This window comes from Littorina saxatilis, linkage group LG13 (genome assembly GCF_037325665.1).
Source record: "Littorina saxatilis isolate snail1 linkage group LG13, US_GU_Lsax_2.0, whole genome shotgun sequence".
NCBI classification, from domain to species: domain Eukaryota; kingdom Metazoa; phylum Mollusca; class Gastropoda; order Littorinimorpha; family Littorinidae; genus Littorina; species Littorina saxatilis.
Window position 1 is genome coordinate 33,747,729 of NC_090257.1, and position 21,640 is coordinate 33,769,368.

At 39.5% G+C, this 21,640-nt stretch overlaps 1 protein-coding gene across 1 annotated transcript in view; it reads right to left on the bottom strand.

Moving 5' to 3' along the window:
- Positions 1-21,640, bottom strand: part of LOC138945874 (neuroligin-4, X-linked-like) — a gene marked incomplete at its 5' end in the record, with an annotated part of 80,350 nt that overhangs the window by 44,647 nt on the left and 14,063 nt on the right. Inside the window, 1 exon segment of the mRNA XM_070317394.1 lies at positions 6,334-6,590. Within this exon segment, the coding sequence (XP_070173495.1) occupies positions 6,334-6,590 (257 nt within the window).

Sequence of the window (21,640 nt, forward strand, 5' to 3'; positions counted from 1 at the left end):
AGAGAGAGAGTGCAAAACAATTTTCAAGCAAGTAAGAGATCAACTGCACTTTCGTGCACTCAGAACTTAAGCTAGTATTTTGTAATTTTTAAAATGCTTTTCAGCTTGTTGAAGAGCAATAATGTTGTGTCGTTAACTTTTGAAAGGCTTACTCCAAAATCCAAAGAATTAAGCGTTTTAAAGGATACAATCAGAGTTTAAGATTCTATTTCGCGTGCAGGATTTAACATGTGTGAACCGTCGCGATATAACCTTCGTGGTTGAAAACGACGTTAAACACCAAATAAAGAAAGAACATGTGTGATACTAGCACGTGCACAGCTTAGCCGGTAAGTTTACAGGCGTCTTTTGAAAAATATCAAAATATAATTTTTATACAGAGTTTTAGTTTCGAACAAAGTGAGTATGTAAATAAAGAAAATACATGTAACATTACATCGGTCCCGAATAGCGAAAAAGTTTGAAAAGACGCGAAAAACGAAGAACCAACCAACCAAACATAGGGGCCGGTTTCATGGGCTAGTAACATAGTCAGTTAAAAGCCCGCTACTAACTACAGCCACACCAAGCCGAACTAGGTCAGCGAACGTTCGGCGAATTTTACACCGTGCCGGGTTCGGATTACTAACTAAGTGGCGGAATGTATCGATGACACCGGTCATAAGATCAAGAAATATCACGTGAAAAGACTCGTGATCCGTGACAGCGTAATAGCCGTCAGTATTGTCACTACTTCAATGATGAAGATAAACAATATTCAAACCATGAAAAATCAGTTCGCCGATGACGCGCCGAATGTTTGCAGGATTGTATCGGCGAACCGCGAACGTACAGGTGCAACCCAAAAATAGGGGAATCCCCTGATTTGATGACATCGCCGAACGTTCACCGAACTAGTTCGGCTTGGTTCGGCTAGTAGTTAATAGCGTGCTTTCTGTCGAACGTGTCAAGTGCATATCAGCAATCCGGCGAAATCGGGTTTCATGAGAAAAAAAAGATTTCAATCGGACGACTGTGCCTCGCCCGGGGAGGTGCCTGGGTACAGTGCCGCCCTCCCTACGTCTTTTTCGTCTTCTTCTGCGTTCGTGGGCTGAAACTCCCACGTACACTCGTGTTTTTGCATGAGTGGAATTTTACGTGTATGACCGTTTTTACCCCGCCATATAGGCAGCCATACACCGCTTTCGGAGGAAAGCATGATGCGTATTTTCGTGTTTCTATAAACCCACCGAACTCTGACATGGTGTACAGGATCTTTTCTGTGCGCACTTGGTCTTGTGCTTGCTTGTACACACGAAGGGGGATAAGCCACAAGCAGGTCTGCGCATAAGTGACCTGGGAGATCGGAAAAATCTCCACACTTAACCCACCACTGACCAGGCGGCCGCGGCGGGATTCGAACCCTCGAACTTCAGATTAAGAGGCCGACGTCTTACCAACCCGCCAACAGCGCCCGTCCGCGTCCGTCCCTGCGATAACCAGAGTCGGGTGAAGAAGCGGTGGTCCGACTGTCACTTTGTGTCCACGGCGAGGTGCACGAACCGAAAGTGGGTGTCACCCAAACAGGAGAGAACAAACCGCGGGTTCTGGTCTGTATCTGTGGCAATACGTTGAAAAAAACCACTTCTGGCATTTGATCAACGGAAGGAAGGGAGGAGCGCATATAAAGAAGTCATAGACTGGGTGGAGATGAGATTTAAAGATCTCCACAGATCCTGCCAGAAACTTGATCGTCTGATTTGTTGAAACCACAATAATTCTTCAATTTCAACCAAGCAAAGGACCGCACGCCGCTGGCTCCAACCGGTTGGTAACTTTCTCGTGCATCTTGGCCCATCAAACCGGCTGACCAGAAAGGCCGACTCACCTGAATCTCCTCCTCGCTGTCCGGAGCGGTGGCCTCGGACGTGTGGAATAGGAGAAGGAGTACAGATAGGTGTCCGGCGGTCTCCGAGTGGTAGTTGGCCGTCTTGATTAGGGGGGGCCACGTACTGGCCGTCACTGCAACAAGCACATACACCAATTTATTTCATTGATTGCATGCGGCATTGTTATTTGTAATTAGCTGAATAAAAACCGTTTAAACCAACACGCACTGACAACAGTATGATGAAGGCTTGGAAATATGGAGGCAGCAACGAGGGGTAAAATTGAAGAACAGTAGTGTCTCTTTAACCTGTTCGCTGCCAAGAAAATATTGTAAACAAAGCTTACCTGTGTTTACTGAATTGACTCCTTATGTGTTACCCTTGATGTTAAAATGACACACACACACACAACACACCACACACACACAACACACACACACCGCACACACACACACACACACACACACCCACACACACACGCACATATGTTCAAGCTCCTCCCGTCGGCAAGCGCTCCGCGCTCTGAAGAGCAGGACTTCTCGTTTCAGAAACAGTTCTTTCCTGAGGCAGTCCTTGCGGCCTCAATGTGTGGATCGTCTTAGATCTGTTAGATTTGTGATATGTGTCAGTTAAAGTTTTTGAAAGGGATCGAGTATCCTTAAATGAAATATCTTAATAGATGTAAGGGTTGTGTCCTTTGAATAACTGTGTTAGCATGTACTCGGATTTATTATAGGCCTATTGATGACTATATTTTTAGATATGATTTTAGGGAATTCATTATCTTTATCCATGTAACCTGTGATTACTCCTGTCAAATTGGTGCGGCTAAAAGAACAACAAGTCCGTTTTGAACTGTCTGGTTGGTGTACACATGTAAATAGGCCCAGTGAAATTGAACACTTTATCTGTACATATTTATTATGATATAATATGCGTGTGGAAGGAGTGTGTGAAGTTTAGATGCATACACCATAACAAAATCCTGTGCTTTGCATTTGGTAAATAAACTGTTTTGACTTGACACACACACACACCACTGTTTGTTCGTTGTTGTTCTGTTACTTCTGTTGTTGTTTATTGAACGGTTTGTTGACCGTTAAAAGCAAGTTACAAAAGGACGTCAACTGACGACCTTACAGGCAGCGAAAGGACCAAAGGTGTACAATCTAAGCAAATGTGGCCACCCCTTTACATTTTTTTTTATGAACGACCGCGTTCAGAAAGATGTGGATCCTTTTGTCCTGCAAATAAAAGTATTTGTCAGCTGTCGGCTCTAAGTTCCAAATAAGAGAGAAAAAAACTTCCGCGAACTGTCACAACAGTTGATAATGTTGGTGCTTTATGGTGACGAGTTGCTGACCCCATGACTTCGGTGAACATGTTGCTTTGGTCGTAAAGAAACCCGTAACTGACATGTAGCTTTGGTCGTAAAGAAACCCGTAACTGACATGTTGCTTTGGTCGTAAAGGAACCCGTAACTGACATGTAGTTTTGGTCGTAAAGAAACCCGTAACTGACATGTTGCATTGGTCGTAAACAAACCCGTAACTGACATGTTGCATTGGTCGTAAAGAAACCCGTAACTGACATGTTGCTTTGTCGTAAAGAAACCCGTAACTGATTTGACGGTACCAAAGAAGAACCCTGAGCTTAAAACATGGATCCACATGTACATTTCTCGTGAAAAACAACGATTTAATCGTACAGACAGACATAAAGGCACACAGATAGACACGCACGCGAAGTAGGTTTCTGAAAAATCATTAATTAGATATAGATACGGCATGCCCCGCTGTTTTATCTGAAACTATCACTTCAGATTATGTTGCCACATTGCGAGAAAACTAAATGATATTGCAGTTGTTTTATCACTCCACTTAGCTCAGTATGATGTAGGTTTCTTAAAAATCAAACTCAGATATATGGATAAGGCATGTCATACTGTTATTTCTGGAAAGAGTACCCTAGATTATTCTGCCATATTGCCAGAAACTATTTCTTTATTGCAGTTTCAATTGCCTTGAATTTCGCAGAATAATGCGTGCGTAACAAGAAAATCACGAAGCCATCCTTCCGTGACAAAAGCAGTATAGTGCAGACATGAACTTCATCTCGGGCCGTCATAATTATTTGCACAAAAACTCTACTTTCAGAACGTGTGATATACATGTATCTTACTTTTTCTTTGGCACAGCAACAAGAATGAATTACTGTGGAAAGCAACTTGGAAAGTATATGATAAGAGAATAGCAGCAGAATCTACCTTCAAAATATGACCCTGATTGCCAGATCGTGACACGTACATTTATTTATTTATTTTATTTATTAAGGAGATTTCTATAGCGCATAACTAAAAGCACTATGCGCTAAACAAAAATAAAAAAATTTGAACACCGCCGCGCATTTCCTTCTTTTTGTGTATTTTCACCATCAACTTTGGAACGGTGAAAAAGGCCATCACGGGCCTCAACCACTGATCAAGTCAAGTCAAGAGTTGAGGAGACTCTTTCATACAGTGGAAGACCCCTTTAAAACAATCTCGCAACATCTGAGAAAATCAGGAGAAAAAGAGACTTTTTAAATGGGGGTACATTTTAAGACTTGAGGGACAGAACTATGGGTTTGATTCTTGCTTTTCAACGTTAGCCATTTTTCATTGGACAAAAAATAGTAGGGGGGGGGGGGGTGAAAAATGAAGTGTTTCACCGCAAACAAACTGTTCAAGCTGTTCAACCCTACATATATAACTTTGTTTTGCTTCCTTCATGACTTACTTTCCTCTTCTTTGGGTCAGAGCTGTCTGGTAAAAACGCACTGTTTTTGGCCGAATTTTTTTCCATCACCTCTCCCCCCCCAACACACACACACACAAATGACACACGTATACAATCTTTAGACAAGAGTGTCGGTAACAATAACGACTAGGCTACCAACTTCTGGACGTAAAGAAACATTTTAACACCTCGTTCCCTTGGGTACGTGTTAGCCCCTTCATCAGAATCCCGCGAGATACGAATCCTGTTGAACACATGTCTAATCTCTTTCCGTTCGCTGCTCGCAGCTGTTTGATCTAATGTACAAATGTCGCCTTTCCTTTCTTCCGCGCAAACAATCCGTAAGTGTTGTACATGTCGGACACGTGGCTTATAACGCTTGTATAGATAACAAGCTGGGGATGCTCACCGAGACAAACACGTGATTCTGCAAAATTACACGAGGTACCAGATTTAGGGACTGTTTTATGCATCGAAAACAGAGCGTCGTATTAGTGATTTAGCACACCAGGGTTTTCCACAGAAAATGTTGCTACGTACAGTACGATTTTGGCATCCCCTCTCTCTATCGCCACCCCTTCTCTCTCTCTCTCTCTCTCTTTCTCTCTCTCTCCGGGCTCTCTCTCTCTCACACTCTCTCTCTCTCACTCTCTCACTCACTCACTCACTCACTCTCTCTCTCACTCACTCACTCACTCTCTCTCTCTCTCTCACTCTCTCTCTCACTCACTCACTCTCTCTCTCTCTCTCACTCTCTCTCTCTCTCACTCACTCACTCTCTTTCGCTCTCTCTCCGTCTCTGTCTCAGGGTCCAAAGATGCCCTCTCTCTCTCTCTCTCTCTCTCTCTCTCTCTCTCGCTCCCCCCCCCCCCCCCCCGGAAAAACATGAAAACGTATGTGCACAATTGCTTCAGAACCACACTAACCTCAAGTTAGCGACACGAAGACGTGGTGCAAAAGAAGAGAAAGACACACCCTGAGAGAACAACACTCTCTCTCTTTCTCTCTCTCTCTCTCTCTCTTTCTCTCTCTCTCTCTCTCTCTCTCTATTTCTTGCTACACTTTTATTTTTAATTTTTAATTTTTCATTTTTTTCATTTTTTTTTATTAATAATTTTTTTTTTCTCTCTTTTTATTGTTTTCATCCTCTCTTCTCTTGCTTGTCCCGACGCTTGTTCCTTCTCCCAGTATGCTCTCACGCCGCCCCGTCCGAGCACTCACCGCAACACTCTATGATAACACTCTCTTGCTACACTAATTAGGAACCTCCAAAAGCATCAAAAGAACACCTGACAGCGTATGGGGGGTCCAGAACCTCGTACGCATGTACCTTCAATTGGCTTGACGTCATGAATCGTTGGTCTCCCCTCATAAATGTACACTCCTTCCATGAAAGCAGTTCGGCTCGCCATCTCAGACCTGGCTAAGATAACCCCATAGGGTTGACAAGCTGGGTACATAAATTGCGTAAGTTCTCATCTTAACAGTTTTAATATGATGTTTCTGTTGGTCATTTGGTTGGAAGGCGTCAACCATTCAATGTATTTAATGAGAATGTCGTTGATTTTCTGCTAGCCTTATGTCAACAGCTCCAGGAAAGTGTTCAGATTAGACATGCGGTAGGAAGGCTTCATCCATTCTGCATATTGATCAATGAGAATAGAGCAGGTTTTTTCTGCTAGCCCTACCTCAACAATTCCAGAATGTTGTCTCTGTTAGACATGTGTGTGGAGGGCTGGGTCCAGTCGGTGTACTGGTGGTCGAGGATCTCGTAGACCTTCTGGCGGTGGTACCGGAAGACGTTCTGCACGTATGTTCTGATGATCTGCGTCTTGCGGAAGTCGGAGATGCCCTTGTGGATCTCCTGCTGCTTCAGGTAGGAGTAGGCCTCGTTCTTCGTGATCCCGAACATGACCGGCACTGACGCGAACTTGGAGTTTCGTTCCTGAGGCAGAAAATGAATAGGAGAAATGAACACACACAAAAGTGAAACACAAGTCGCATGACGATCGGTCCAGTAGTTTTCTCGGAATCGCTATACCCATACACACACACACACACACACACACACACACACACACACACACACACACACACACACACACACACACACACACACACACACACACACACACACACACACACACACACACACACACACACACTGTTAGAAATATGTTTAAGAAATTTGAAATTCAGATTTGAAATAGAAAAATATTCCAGTTTCAATTCTGGTAACATTACCAAATTTGTAGAATTATGGTCCCCATATGAAGAGTTGGTTAGGTAATACGCTAGGTTGTGCAGCGATGTGATGGTTTGCGTATATATATGTGTTTTTGCTTTGATTTTTGTTTGTTTGTTTTTTGTTCTTTGTTTTTGTTTGTTTGACGGTATTATTAACTGACTGTATAAGTATTAAGCAGGTAATACGTCCACAATTGTCAAGTACTGTAATCTGCTTGTTATGTTAAGCTCCGGCCTTACTTGTATGCGAACGGATGTTATATGTCCGTCTGTCTGTTATGTCCTAATGTTGTATATAATTATATATATATGTCTTAATCTTGTATACTTGCCATTTACATATTTATTACAAATGTTGATGGATGAATGATGATACATTGTAGACGGATGCTTGGCAAGAAAAAACAAGTCGCGTAAGGCGAAAATACAATATTTAGTCAAGTAGCTGCCATTTTTCAGCAAGACCGTATACTCGTAGCATCGTCAGTCCACCGCTCATGGCAAAGGCAGTGAAATTGACAAGAAGAGCGGGGTAGTAGTTGCGCTAAGAAGGATAGCACGCTTTTCTGTACCTCTCTTTGTTTTAACTTTCTGAGCGTGTTTTTAATCCAAACATATCATATCTATATGTTTTTGGAATCAGGAACCAACAAGGAATAAGATGAAAGTGTTTGTAAATTGATTTGGACAATTTAATTTTGATAATAATTTTTATATATTTAATTTTCAGAGCTTGTTTTTAATCCCAATATAACATATTTATATGTTTTTGGAATCAGCAAATGATGGAAAAATAAGATAAACGTAAATTTGGATCGTTTTATAAATTTTTATTTTTTTTTACAATTTTCAGATTTTTAATGACCAAAGTCATTAATTAATTTTTAAGCCACCAAGCTGAAATGCAATACCGAACCCCGGGCTTTGTCGAAGATTACTTGACGAAAATTTCAACCAATTTGGTTGAAAAATGAGGGCGTGACAGTGCCGCCTCAACTTTCACGAAAAGCCGGATATGACGTCATCGAAAAAAGGAGAAAAACGTTTGGGGATATCAATCCCAGCAACTCTCATGTAAAATTTCATAAAGATCGGCCCAGTAGTTTGGTCTGAATCGCTCTACACGCACGCACGCACACACACACACACACACACACATACACCACGACCCTCGTTTCGATTCCCCCTCGATGTTAAAATATTTAGTCAAAACTTGACTAAATATAAACAAGTCGCGTAAGGCGAAAATACAATATTTAGTCAAGTAGCTGTCGAACTCACAGAATGAAACTGAACGCAATGCAACGCAGCAAGACCGTATACTCGTAGTAGCATCGTCAGTCCACCGCTCACGGCAAAGGCAGTGAAATTGACAAGAAGAGCGGGGTAGTAGTTGCGCTAAGAAGGATAGCACGCTTTTCTGTACCTCTCTTTGTTTTAACTTTCTGAGCGTGTTTTTAATCCAAACATATCATATCTATATTTTTTTGGAATCAGGAACCGACAAGGAATAAGATGAAAGTGTTTTTAAATTGATTTGGACAATTTAATTTTGATAATAATTTTTATATATTTAATTTTCAGAGCTTGTTTTTAATCCGAATATAACATATTTATATGTTTTTGGAATCAGCAAATGATGGAGAATAAGATAAACGTAAATTTGGATCGTTTTATAAATTTTTATTTTTTTTTACAATTTTCAGATTTGTAATGACCAAAGTCATTAATTAATTTTTAAGCCACCAAGCTGAAATGCAATACCGAAGTCCGGGCTTCGTCGAAGATTACTTGACCAAAATTTCAACCAATTTGGTTGAAAAATGAGGGCGTGACAGTGCCGCCTCAACTTTCACGAAAAGCCGGATATGACGTCATCAAAGACATTTATCAAAAAAAATGAAAAAAACGTTTGGGGATTTCATACCCAGGAACTCTAGAGAAAGGGAGAATGTACGTTCTGGCTCACCGATTCCGACAGACCCTAAATATTAACGCAAAATAGGCTTCTGGACTAAACTTTTACTAAAATGAAACATGCGACAAAATCAGAAAAATACTGCATAAATCCATACAAAAAAAATACAGTAAAGTAAGGTTGTTTTGAACCAATCCCGGGTCTGTCGGAATCAGTAACCCAGAACGTACATTCTCCCTTTCTCTCATACAACGCTAAATTTAGTTTCCATTGAAATATTAATCCAATCTGCCCGTCGTCGGCAACACTACCGTATTGATCTGGTAAAGACAAACACTGAGCCAGCGTGTGTTTTGCGAGGCCTGCAAGCTAGTCTTCTATATTCCTCCAATGGCAAGACAAGATTAAATTATGTGATAGCAACAGTTACGTCACGTCCGCCCACCACTTGGTGTTGATAGTAACATAGCCTGGTGATTTTGTCATTTCATTCCGGAGTCGCCAACCGCGCAGTTGTGTTTTCTGTGAGAGAAGTGTTTTTACTGTCACTATATTTGCTAAATATTTATGTCTCAAGATAGCATTTCTGAAGAATTAGAGAGAGAACTTCTTCCTCAAGATATGGATCAACAAAGCAGATGGAGTGTAGAACAACTTGGTATCATTGAGGAGCATATATTTCATCATAATAATTATGTTGATGTATTGAATAGAATGAAAAGAGAAGGGCCATCAGAAAGTAGGAAACTACCTAGATTTCTCTCCCAACCAAAAAGAAAACTGACATCTCTGTATGGGGAGCAGGTGAAAAAACGAAAGGTTATGTCACCAGAAGAACTCCATCAATACTTGCAGTCAAAAGAGGTTGATGTGAGTAAGACAGTTAGGAAAGAAGTTTTCTTTTTTTCCTCAGAGAAAATAGGGTCATCAGATGCTGCTATTGAAAAGCTGAAGGAAGGATACAGGCAGATTCAAAGACAGGAGGCCACCAGTATGTGTTTTAACCTTCAGTATGGTTCTCTTCTGGATGCATCTTTCAAATTCTTTCAGGAAGAAAAGGAACGAGGAATTCACAAAAACAAGTGGGAAGAGTGGTTGCAGGCAAACATTGGCATCTCACCAGCTTATTCACGCAAACTGAGAGAGATTGCTCGTTTGCTGAAACCATACTTTAGCAGGTTTTCTACAGTTGGTCTGTCTTTCATTGAAATCTACTCTCTGAGAAAAGATTTGAAGACAATGTTTGAAAGTAATGAGGAGATCAGAAAATATTGGACTTCTCCCATGCAAGAACCACTACAACTCCAAACACGATCCTCTCAGGTAGAAAACACTCAGTTGTGAGAAGTCAGTCACGGTTGAGTAGAGCGCTCCAGCCTGGAGCGCCAGGTCTTTGTATTGCCTGCTATTGATGTTTCTTCCAACCCGTCACTACACTCAGTTGTGAGAAGTCAGTCACGGTTGAGCAGAGCGCTCCAGCCTGGAGCGCCAGGTCTTTGTATTGCCTGCTATTGATGTTTCTTCCAACCCGTCAAACAACTTCTAAAGGCTGCCTTTTCAGGCGGCCGCCGAGTGCACTTTATGCAAATGACTTGTTTATTGATTCAAGCTTTGACAAGTGTACTTGGTGGCTGCTTTGAAACTCAACAAAGCCTAGTACTCCCCTTTCACAAACACTTCCCAAACGCAAGCAACTTCCTTTTCCCCGCTGCAGTCAGAACAAAGCTGTCATAGCGGGTTTTCCCGATTGACAAAAATTCTTATTACACACTCAGACTATTTGGAGCCGCGTTTATTCTCCAGTGCCCAATTGCATAAGAATATTCTGGTGATGAATAAACGCGCTTTGTGTCATTAGCATCTAAAGATTTCTTGTTTACAATAGTTGTGTTGATCTGATGAAGCGCGGAACTGATCTTAGGGTTGTCATGGTGAAACACTCGCTTCTGAAACAGTGCTTCCTTGTAGTTATCATGCGATATGCTCGACTTTACAACCTGTTTGCTTACACCCTTTGCTTTTTTAACCACCCCTTTCTCACTTGCAACACTGTACATCTTTGCACGCAATCCAACATACTCCTTAATTATCTTCCCATTCATTTCATCTTTCATCTTTCCAATAACCTTCTTGTTAACATTTGAGTGCAATGGTGATTCTTTAGGGTAGTCGCAAGTGTCATAAAAAGAATCTTTTCCTTTTACTGCAGGACTTTCAGCTTCTAGATCTTTGTAAATGTCATCCGCTGGAATGTCAAGTAAGAATGAATCTGTGTCTGTGTAAAGTACTCTCGATTTGGGATATCTTGGTTTCAAATAATCATACAAAAACTCAAGCATCAACAGTTTTGACAACTCTAGCACAGTAAAGCCTATGAATACTGGTTTGTCAAGCTTGACTACAAGTTTTTTCATTAAGATACCATACAGCTGTTCATGAAAGTATTTAAAGTCTTGATACTGTGGTTTGGATGTCAGCTTGATGGCCTCATTTTCTCTTGTAACAAGTCTAACATCCTTTCTCTTGTGTGGGTTTTCCATTGTCTTACCAAAGCAACTGTTGTTCATCAGTTTAAAAAAGTCTTTCTCTGATGCATCAGCGGCTTTGGTTCTCAGTTCTGTGTTTTTCATGATGTAAGGTTTCATAAACTGTTCTTGATCAAATAAAATTATACGATGAACAGCCTTCAAAATTAATCCATGTCTAATGTAAAACTGTAACAGTCTGTAGTGACACACATACTTCTTTTTGTGAAACAGATTGGGCACCAGCTTTGGAGGTTCTCTTGGGTTTACTTTTAACCTCTCAGCAGCTAAAGGATAATCATTATGTAGATCATGAAGTGATAGTGGATAGTCTAAGTCAACTTCTAGTATCCATCCCTTTCGACTGTCTGGGCCTGCTTTTAATATTGTCAGCACAACACATTGTGAAAATGGTCCTGAATAGATCTTAAAGTTCCGAAGTGGAAGCGTCTGACACATTGCCCAACCATACAAATTGTTTGCATCTAGATACATGATGTAATTAGAAGGTTTCATAGGATCAAAGTCGTCCAAGTATTTGTTGTTGGCTTTGCAGTAATTGTGTGAAGCCATACTGATTCCTCCACGTAGTCCATTTTCAATCATCTGAAGTGTAGGTAGATCTGATAGCAAGTCAATCTTTACTCCTGTAAATCTAAGAAATGCATCCCAGCTCATGCCTGGTGCAGATATGTAATGTGAAGGATCTAGATTGTAGTGCTTCATACATGTTCTTCTGTAATTCTCAAATATATCTGCAAGTAAACAAACATCAGCCAACAAATATTGATCATGATAATCACCCATTGTATTACATCCTAATTTATTCCATGCAGTCTTAGCGTGTTCATAGTCTTCGTCACTTATACCTTTACCCTTCAGCCGTGAGAAGTAAGCATCCTTTGGTGGTAACTCATCTTCATCAAACCTCTCCCACGAATCCATGTATTCATATGGATAGACTCCCTTTCTAACTAAGTCACTGTCAAAGTACTTACATGTGATTGGGAAAGCAGTTAGTGATGAAGATAAAGACTCAAGTGTTCCCATCAGATGTTGAGCAGAATCGTAGAAGTATAAACTATTCAGAGTAAAGGCCATGTACTTTTCTGAAGACTGCGCAATGCATCTTGCTTTGTATTCATCAGTTACTGCCTGCATGATCAGATGTGAATCATAACCGCGCAAGTTATGGAAGAAGATTGGAAGCTTCCAAGTCTTAGGATCAAACTTTAATTGTAGATTACATTTGCTGTGTGCTGCTCCTCGGAACTGCCCACTTACATGATCATGATCTCTTACTATTGGATTGTCTGTGTTTGGTGTTAGACTTTGTTCGCATATCCAACACTGTGTGGTAGAGTTAAACTGTTCTTGGTCTTCAGGTTTCATAACAATGTCTGAAAGATTCAGTTGTTTGGAGCAGTCATTTCGCACTTGGTTCATTTGCTGTAAGAAGTTCTTTGCTGCATTAGGTCCTCTGTACAATTGCGGTTTAGAATGTTTACCATCTGAACTAACAACAATAAATGCATATGAACAGACTTGATGATTACTTAGAGTTACTGTTTTAGGTAGGTCTTTTGGTAAAGGTCCTTCATATGGCACAATGATAGATTCAAAGTCAGCATAAACAACATAAGGATTTTTCTGTAGTTTGCATACATTCTTAAAATACACTTTGCTGTCTGGCGGTGGTGTTGTTAACTTCACAACCGCATCATCAACGCTCTTACAATGTTGCTTGTGTATAAGTGCTGCATGAATTGATGGAATACGCAAGAGACATCGCCTACAAAAGTCTTGTTTACTATTGTGATTGCTTGTGCTCGCCATCAGTCTACTCATTGTACGAATCAAAGTGTAATGATATTTTACACCATCAGTCATTAGTAACATGTCAACATGGTTAGTATCACAATCACCAATCGTTGGTGAGTTCTTTGATATTCTGACTGGTTTCAGTTCATCTTCTTCATCCCACGTGTAAACATTTACGGTGATGGGTTTGTTTTGCTGTTCAAATTTGTCAATGCTTGTAATGCTGACAGGAAATTCAATACCAGTAAAGTTTAGTTTATTTCTGTATGCATGATAGTTAGACACTCTTTCTGCATTTTTCTTTACACTGTACAGTCTTGCCAGAACACACCACATAAAACATTTGTCATCATCATTCTTTATGTTCAGCACAGCACGTTTTTTGACAAGAGCAGGAGGTAAAGGTATGTAACTTCTACCTCTGATGGGGGCAAATTTACTTAGCTTCAATTCTATTTTTAGAATTTCACCTTCTGACCATCCGGATCCTTTCATCTTTGCATCCTCTGCAGCTTGCTCAAACCGTTTCATCATTTCATCTGCCCAGTTTCCATTCAATTCTGCCATAGAATTAAGTGCTAGTTGTCTGGTTGAAACATGAACTTCTAGCACCTCATCACTGACTGTTTTGTATTTTATTAAACTGACTATCTGCACTTTTACTGGAGGTTCAATCAATAAATTGTTTGGAATTTGTTCAATGGCGTCTTGCACACTGGACTGCACATTTTGAGGATCCGTTACTTGTAATTCAACGGTGTCAAATACTGTCGATAAAGATTCTAATACAGAGTTTTCCATCGCTGTGAGTTTGATTTTATAACTCAAAATAAAAATATAAATTAAAAAAATGAAGTTGCTTAGAATTCTTTCTCAGAGCTTCCATTTTTGTTAACACTATAAAATCTGAAATAAAAAATCATTTAACATTTGTACCACGTGGAACTAATTGTAATTCCTCTTTTACAAAGGCTCTTTGCGGTGCTGGTTCTCTCAAGTAATATATAGGTGGATTTGTCTCTACTACTCTCTTGATTTCATGAATGTCAATACTCCAGATTGGATCCGTTGCACGCTTCCTGCTGTCACCCTCAGCTTCACCGGGTGCATATAAATATCTGACTTTCTGATTGAAAGGTAGTAATGCCACTGGTGTTGTTGACTTTGGAGCAACAGGTATTGTTTTCTGTTTGATTGCATCAACTGGTCTTAACCCTGTAGCTTTAAATACCTCCAGATTCATTGCTCTAAGTACTGATGGTAATCTTTTGACCCATTCAGTGTTACGCAATTTACTTTCTGTGTCCAAAAATTCCTGATGGTACTGATATGAAAACAGTTTTTCTGCCAACTGTTTGTTAAAGCTCTCAACAATAGCCTGTGACCTGTGGTTTCCTGGAATACCTCTCTTCACTGTAACATGATGTTTTAACAGAAGCTGGTTGACAGCTCCTTTAAACTCCTTACCATCATCGCACTGAATCATTCTGGGATACTTTAGTGGTCCACGTCTGTAAATTTCTTGCAGGGCAACAGCTGTAGCTATAGCACTTTTCTCTGTCAACGGTTCAGCATCTTTGTATCTTGTTGCAACATCAACTACAGTCAGTGCATACTTATATTTCTTCCTTCTGACTGTGTCATGCGGTAAATAGAGCAGGTCTATTTGATGAGTGTCATTCGGTTTAATGTTAACAAAGTGTGGTCGTGTAATTTTTCTTGGTGCAGGTAAATAGATCTGCCAAACTGCCTGCTTTGACAACCATTTCTTTGCTATATCTTGAGAAACACCTGCTGCGTCACTGAGCTTGTCAATAGCAGTTCTTCCTTTCCAGTATCCTTTTGGGGAATAATATATTTTAGATAACAAAGCATCACTCATGGTTTTTTAAATGACAGAATATTAAGATTTGACAGCACGCGCAATAAAGTAAACAACAGCCATACCAATAACAATGAAAACAATCTCCCCCATTTTCTGCTCTTCTGAAGGCTGATAAAAGTCACCCAGTTTTGGAGGAGCACTTGTCTTCATTTTCTTTCCAGTTACAAGATAGTATTCTTGAATGGCTGCATCAACATTGGCAAAGGTTTTGTTTGCATGTCCTTGCTGCCTGAGTTTATCATTCATAAAGTCTAACTGCGCAATTCGTTTCTTCTCGTATTCATCCTGTGCTTTCGCCAGTTGTTCCATGGCTTTGTTGTGCCTTTCCCTCTCTTCACCATTTTGCAGTTTAGAAAACAAATAGTTGCTGCCAGAAAATGCAAGCGCATTTACAATCGCACCTCCCACCATCATAACCAAGCTAGCCATTTTATTGTCTTACATGTTTATATTTTCTGGAATAATTCCTTGCTTCACCAGGAAGTCTTTTGTTGCAAAGGAAGCTGTCACAACACCAATTAGTTTAGCACCGTCTTCGAAGTCTAACTTTCCCAAGTCGGCTGGTTTCATTCTGAGGAGACTTTTACCCAGCATTGTGTAACCTACACTCAAGCCTCCAATCACTGCAGCGTGATAAACTAGATTAACTATTGTCTTTTCAGAACTCATTTTTATGTTATCAAAATTAAAATATTAAAATTATTCCATATGAAATGAATCCACTGCAGGTACTACTGTGGGCTTTGTTATTGTTTGTACTGCTTTGTTTGTTGGTTTTGGTGTTTCTGGTTTTGGTGTTTCTGATTTTGGTCTTTCTGACACTTTATATTTGCCTTGCCAAAGTTTGTAAAGCAAGTATCCACCTCCTCCAACAACAGCTGCTACAGCTACTTTTCTGTATGATAGAAATGAAGATTTTAATTCTTGATCAGTTTGTGTGACCTTAGTCACTTCAGGAATGTTTGGTGTCTGCTCAACTTCAGACATAATGTTCTGCTTTGCCTTTTGATTTAACTTTTTTTGTCTGTTCCATTCGGCTAGTTTTTTTCCTGCTTCTACTCTACCAGGTTTCTTTGTCACTGTGTTCACTTCTGGTATTTTCGTCTGCTCCACTGTCTGCTTCAACTGATCTGTCATCTTTTTTATTCTGAAAATTAATGTGTTTGAAAGTAATTAATCCAGCAACAAATGGTACTAATAAAGCACCAAATCGATAATACAGGCCACAGGCAAGAGATTCGAGGGACTTGGAAACAACAGGGTCATGAGTTAGATCATGTGTTAAGTCTTCCTCCGAGTCGAGAGGTGTAAAATGTCCAAAAATCTTTGTGTACAAACCTATAACAGTCTGTCCAATACTTCTAACCATCTTAGAACCAAGCACTGATTCATACCGTCCATGATACTTTTCTATATCTTCTGAGGAAAGATGTTGTACTTCTTCCACAGTTAACTGCTGCCCAAGGTAGTGTTTTGTTTTTCCACAAACAGCAAGTGAATACAATCTTTCTTTTTTATCAGGTATAGTCCTACTGTCACAGATTTCAATATCTGTAGCAGTCTGCATCAGCAATTCATCACAGTTCATTTTATTTTGATGCAGAATAAAATTAAAATCTAGAAATTAAACTTGAGTAAGAACTTAGGTAGGAACTTAACAAGAACTTAGGTAGGAACTTGAGTAAGAACTTAGGTAGGAACTTAGTAAGAACTTGACAAGAACTTGACAAGAACTTAGTAAGAACTTGGGTAAGAACTTGAGTAAGAACTTAACAAGAACTTGAGTAAGAACTTGGTAAGAACTTGAGTAAGAACTTAGCAAGGATTTCTACAAACATACATACTGAACTGGTTGATCAGTTTTTAAAACCAGTTTCGAGTGCTTAGAAGATTTCAGATTATTCTTTATTCTTTCTCTCTCCTGTTTGTTTTCAATGACATCATTTTCTCGAAGACACTCTTCAAAACTGTCACGGTCCTTTGAATAGAACAATGTTATTGTTTTGAGTTGCTCTCTAAAGTCTTTCAGAACTGCATTGTATTTTTGTGTTAATATCCAAACTGATATTAATGCATGTCGTCCACTGAATGCAAGCTTTGCTAGTGCACTTTTCTTTCTAACAATGTCACGTTCTGCTGCACAGTCATCAATAATAAACAGTGTTGGCGTGTTCTGAAAAAGATCGAAATAATGCTCCAAGCAAACATTTAGACGATCAGAAGGATTTACAATAAATATATTTTGATCAGACCATATGAATTTTCTCTCCTTGTATGTTCTGTTATGCTTTATGGTTGGACAGAATATGACTATGTGTTCAAAGTGATTTATGTAAACAGTCTGTAATAAATCCAAAACATATCTTGTTTTGCCGCAACCTGTTGCCCCACAAATCAAAGAACAGTGTGGATCTTTTGGAAGAAAATCTAGATACTTCATTTTAACACGTTCAATAAACAATATCCTGTAATCTGCTTTCAGAGATGTTTAACTGCGCATCTGACACAACAAACACGTAGATCTTAACTGATTTACTACTACTCCCTACTTCCTTTTCAATTTGTATTGTGATTCCTTCTGATCCGTTTTCAATTCGCCTTCCACTTCCATGCAGTTTGTTGTCGTCAGTTGTTCTGAGATCCAGCCATAACGCATATTTATTTGTCAAGAAATCTTCTACGCCAACACCGTGTAAATGTAGATCTTTAGCCACAAGATCAGATGTTGGGTCTTTCAATCTTCCTCCAGTAAAGTACTTTCTTGCTTCATCATAGTGTTGGTATGGCAGCATGCCAGATGCAAATATTTGGTTTGGCTGCCCTTCAATTGTGCAATATACTCTATTGATTAGTGGATTGTAAAACTTTTCTATTTGCCTTTCATATGAATCTTTTGGTTCCTCAAACAACATAAGTATTCCCTTCATTGACCTAGCTGGTGTATTCAAGTTAATGTTCCAGATTGGATCAGCCTGGCTTTTTGAAAGTGTACTGTGATTCAACACTCTTTCATAATAGATAGGCAGCTTAGAACTGTACTGATTTTCTATAAGTCTAGCCAGTTCAGGATGGTTTACAACATCAAACTCTAAAGAAATTCCAGACACCTTATACTTTGCTTCCGGGTCTTGTGAAAGCATAACACGATCATAACTATTGAAAGTCAGGTCGTATGACAGCCTGTCACGCAATGCTCCTTGATAGAAGGGAGGATGTGAATTTATGAGTTCAAAGTCAAGTGGAATACAAAATTTGTTTCCAAAAGCAACATTGACAGCGTTATCTTTTTTGTTATTGTCAGCTTTATCTCCTGCTCCTATTCTAACTTTTATCCCATTGTCTGACTGAATCCCTTGAAACACTCTGTTTTTCTTTTCATTGTCAGTCAACCAATTATCTGCGTAAACTAAAAAAACATCTGCATTATTCAATGACATCACTTCCCGCCCTTCCAGTTTGACAGTAATCTTCCTCACAATTGCTCTTCCTACATTATAAGCCAAAGTCCTATTTTCATCTGAGCCAGATTCTAATTCTAATTTGAATGATAGTCTTACAGTGCCCGGTACAATAACATCGTTCTTACCTAGATTAGGAAACCTAACAGTAAGTATTTCATTCTGATCAATAGTAGAAGGATTATTTGTAACTATAACTGTTTGCCTTATTCCTTTTACCCCGAGAGGTTCTTTCAGCCTTCTGTAAGGATCAAGAACAGAACCGAACGATTGTGCCATCTTTTTTTATTTTCAAAATAAAAAATAAGTTACAAATGGCAGAAGGTGGATTTGAAGATTTATTTGAGCCAGCGGACGACATGAGCGAAGCAATCCCTTTGGTTCCCTACCATCATTCACTGCATTATGAGGTGGCACGACATGAACTTCTGGAAGGTAAAGTTAGAGATTTCTACAAAAGTTTAGGAGAAGAACCTGATGTTTTAGATCCAAACCAGTTCAAAATGGAAGCAAATCATTTATATACAACTAGCGATAAAGGAGAAAAAGTCCAACTTACATATAAATCTAATCCTGCTAAGTTTCTATCAAAAGTTTCACTAAAACAAAAACTTACTGCTAATCGACTTAGGCAATTAGATATTGTGCCTAGCACACGGTCATCATCTTCCCATGTTGTTTCCTTACTTCAACAAGCAGAACTAGGACTACCAACTGCTACTCAAATAGAATCTGTTCCATTGCAAGATCTTAATAAACTTGCAGATGAGGCTGATCAACTTATACAAGAGATAGAGACTTCTTTTTCTGAGGAAACTTCACTGAAGACTCCACATGAACTATTACCTATGAGAGAAATAGAAGCCCTTAATCAATCACTACAAACCATCAGAGGTGAAATAGCAAATAATCTGTCAAAACTAGGTCAGCTGGATGAAGATATAAACAAAGAGAAACAAAAACTTGCTGATGCTGATGATTTAAACCTAGAACAAGAAGTAAAAAACAGAATTTCTAAGCGTTTAAAAGATTTGCAGGAGGAGAAAGCCATAAGGTTAGAAGTTCTAAGTAACAATAGAGAACAACTGAGAACACAGGTCAGCAGAATAAAAAATACAATTCAAAGAATCCTTTACGAAGACACAACTCTTGCTGAAAGAATTAGAACGCTTTTCAGAGAGCAGGGAATCACAATAGCTAGTATACTAACTGCGTTAGGATTTGCAATAAGCACATTAGTGTTAACACTCACAGGTGGCACTGTCACACCTCCACCTCCACCTTCACCTTCATCTCCATCTGATCCGGGATGGGTAAAGAAACAACTCAAACACATTGCAGAACTATTAAAGAAACTAGCAGCAAAAGCTTTGGATGCACTTCCAGGAATCATTGGTTCAATTGTTAGCTGGCTGTTATCTTTTGCAGGTAAAGTTGTTGGTTTCATGGCTGAACATCTCTGGACTCTAATAGTTTTAATTGCAGGTGTTCTGCTAACGAGAATAAAGCAAAAGTAAGCCTACACCCACTCCACCAATTACTAGAGCAGTCTTCTGCGATTCATGATCATCACTAATACTAACAGCTTGATCATCACTAGTGACAGAATGATCTTCACCTGCAGCGTGATCTTCACTTGTCACGCTTTGTTTCTGTTCATTGTGATATGGCTGTAGCATCGTTCTGATTTCTGAATTCAGTTCTTCACCCTTTCCAAGCGGCTGGGTGTCACTAGCAATAATGATTTCATTGTTATAATTTGTTATTGTTCCAATCTGCAGCTGGAGATCAGAAGGTAACATGTAAAGGCAGTTACCAACAGCAAAGTCAACTTTTGATTTTGCATAACGGAGAGAGTCTTGATACCTTTTGATGCTGGAAGGCAGATCAACTGCAGAGTTTATGACATCTTCTAAATTTGATAACAACTGTTTCTGTGCACCAAACCCTGTGCTTGTTCTCATTATGTTTGATCGTGTCTGTGCCTGCGAGCCTAGCAAGCACCACGCATATGTTCGGATAGATTCATTGATCCTTTCAACACCTGATCCAGTGAAACCTTTGCCGGTGTCTAATATAAAAGTAGTCCATGCATTGTGGTGCTCTTGTTCTATTGATCCTAACTGTACCTGCACATTTGAAGAAAAAGATGTATGACCTGGCCAGTAATCAAAATTATACCTCCTGTGGACACCCCATAAATATAGTGTTCCCATGCCATGGTTTTTGTCTTGCTTTTGCCTAAAGTCGGTCTTAAAATCTATATTGAATTCATTGCAGAGACGCTCATACACTTTCATGTTTATCCTATTGTTGAATGGGTTCCAGCTCTTTTCATGCGGCATTGGTGCCTGAAGTTCAGACAAGATTCTCCTGCACTGATAGTAAACGTGAAATGTGTACACACACTTTGTCAGTAAGTTTGAATTATTCATGTGGTCTGCATAGGACACTCCACATCCTGTGGTTGCACAGAATATTGCAAAGTTTAACTGATTCTGATAGAACTGAATTGGGTGAGAGTTCCACATCTTTGGAACACTATCATTTTTGATTGGGGGATTTAGGTAAGAATGGAATGGGTCAGGCACTTTAACGCGAATGGATTCTGTTTCTGTTACAGCAAAGTCCAACTCATGGAAAGAAATAGTCTTTGGATTGTAATATGGTCCAGTTTTGTATTTAACATCTTTGTTGAATTTATACTGACTCATTTTTGTTGTTGAATAAAAAATGTTTATCACACTAACAAATGTGAAGACTAGTGTGCCAGTTAAACTTGCAACCCCTATCAACAATCAAAATGGAGGAATGAAAGTTGCACTGCATGAAATTATGTACAAGGTTACTTGGTATAATATCAGTAAAAAAAAGGCTAACAACTGGGTTAGAATTAATGGTAAAACACATTCTGTAGAAGATGGTTACTATGACTTCTGCACTTTAGAGAAAGAATTGTTTGCTCCAGTAGGTATTACAGCGAGTTTAAATCATGCAAGTCTCATTGCTACTCTTACTATGCCCAAAACTAGAGAAGTAAACGTTGAGTTTCCAACCAAACTCCTTGATATGCTTGGAATTACAAAAATATACAAGGGAACACGTCCCATTGACATGGATGTTAACAGTGTACTGTTTGTT